This window comes from Quercus robur, chromosome 10, assembly GCF_932294415.1.
Source record: "Quercus robur chromosome 10, dhQueRobu3.1, whole genome shotgun sequence".
NCBI classification, from domain to species: domain Eukaryota; kingdom Viridiplantae; phylum Streptophyta; class Magnoliopsida; order Fagales; family Fagaceae; genus Quercus; species Quercus robur.
In genome coordinates, this window is record NC_065543.1 from 46,575,086 (window position 1) to 46,576,259 (window position 1,174).

General features: G+C 34.4%; 1 protein-coding gene across 1 annotated transcript; it reads left to right on the plus strand.

Annotated features, from left to right (window-relative positions):
- Positions 1-210: 210 nt before the first annotated feature.
- LOC126704247 (putative Ras-related protein RABA4e) lies at positions 211-967 on the plus strand. Its single transcript, XM_050403262.1, has 2 exons — positions 211-730; positions 918-967. Exons 1-2 carry the CDS (start codon positions 211-213, stop codon positions 965-967), a joined length of 570 nt encoding a protein of 189 aa, XP_050259219.1.
- The last annotated feature ends 207 nt before the right edge of the window (positions 968-1,174 follow it).

Below are 1,174 nucleotides of genomic sequence, written 5' to 3' on the forward strand. Positions count from 1 at the left end.
GCTTTCCAAACGCCGCATTACTATATTTGATGAGGCTAGCTTTGGTTAAATTGCTTTGGTTTTTTTAAATTTTTACGAATTCAATGATGGAAAGTATGATAGAGTTTCTTAACCCTTTTGAATGTGCATCAAGAGGTTGATGTCAATTTTAATAATTGGCTTTAGTATAATTGAATAAATTTTGTTAGTATAATTTATACTCATCTAATCATGTTTTTGGGTGGATTGAGCAGAAACAATGTAGATTCACATGCAGATTACAAGGATGTTGATGGGGTAATACTGGTTTACGACATAACTAACTGCAAGAGTTTTGATTGCATAACTCTTTGCCTGGAAGAGCTGAATCGCCATGCAAAGAAGAGACAAGCTATCATTCTGATAGGAAACAAAAGTGATTCCGAGAATGATCGTGAAGTTCTAAGAAAGGAAGCTCGTGGATTTGTTGAGAAGAACAATCTGATTTTCTGGGAGATCTCAGCATTGGAAGGAACTAATTTTGATAATGACTTAAAGGATTTGTTGAAAAAGCTTGTGAACATTAACAGCAATAGTACCACTAATAATACCACCAATACCACCAACAACAATAATACCACCACCAGTACCACCACTTGCAACAATACCACCAATACCACCACCACCAGCCACAATAATAACAACGCCTATCAGAATAACGGCAGCAACAATTGGAATCCGTGCAATGTCAATGGTGATAGTTTTTACGGAGGCAATATCAAACAAAATATATATTTATATTTAAACATCGTTGTACCACACAACCATAGATTCTAAATAGAACAAAATTACGTACCTCTCATGACGAAATTCAAGTAAAAAAAAAAACGGTGTACAAGTGTCTTATTTTCCTACCCAATTCGATGTACTTGGCTTATAGCTTGTGCTTCTGTTACTAGATTCAGTAGCGGTTCTACTAAGACAACATGCTGTGCTTCTAAAAGATTAAGGCCATTGGCTCCATGCTGGATTAGGGTCAATAACACCTGAAAAAATTTTGATGGTGGTTGCTGGGCATTCACTTTTATATTTTCCATTGAACTATTCTGTCCTCTAAATTTATGAACATCATGTTTTAGTTATTATCTACTATTGCTCTTAAATTTGGTATATGTTTATATAATGTGAAAAAATATGCTTAGCAATATATAGGAAA

Bases quoted from the DNA above. Each gene is read 5' to 3' on its own strand.
- LOC126704247 (XM_050403262.1), top strand. From the start codon at position 211: ATGTTTTTGGGTGGATTGAGCAGAAACAATGTAGATTCACATGCAGAT. The intron at 731-917 runs GCAATATCAAAC...TTCTGTTACTAG, and splicing joins TGGTGATAGTTTTTACGGAG to ATTCAGTAGCGGTTCTACTA.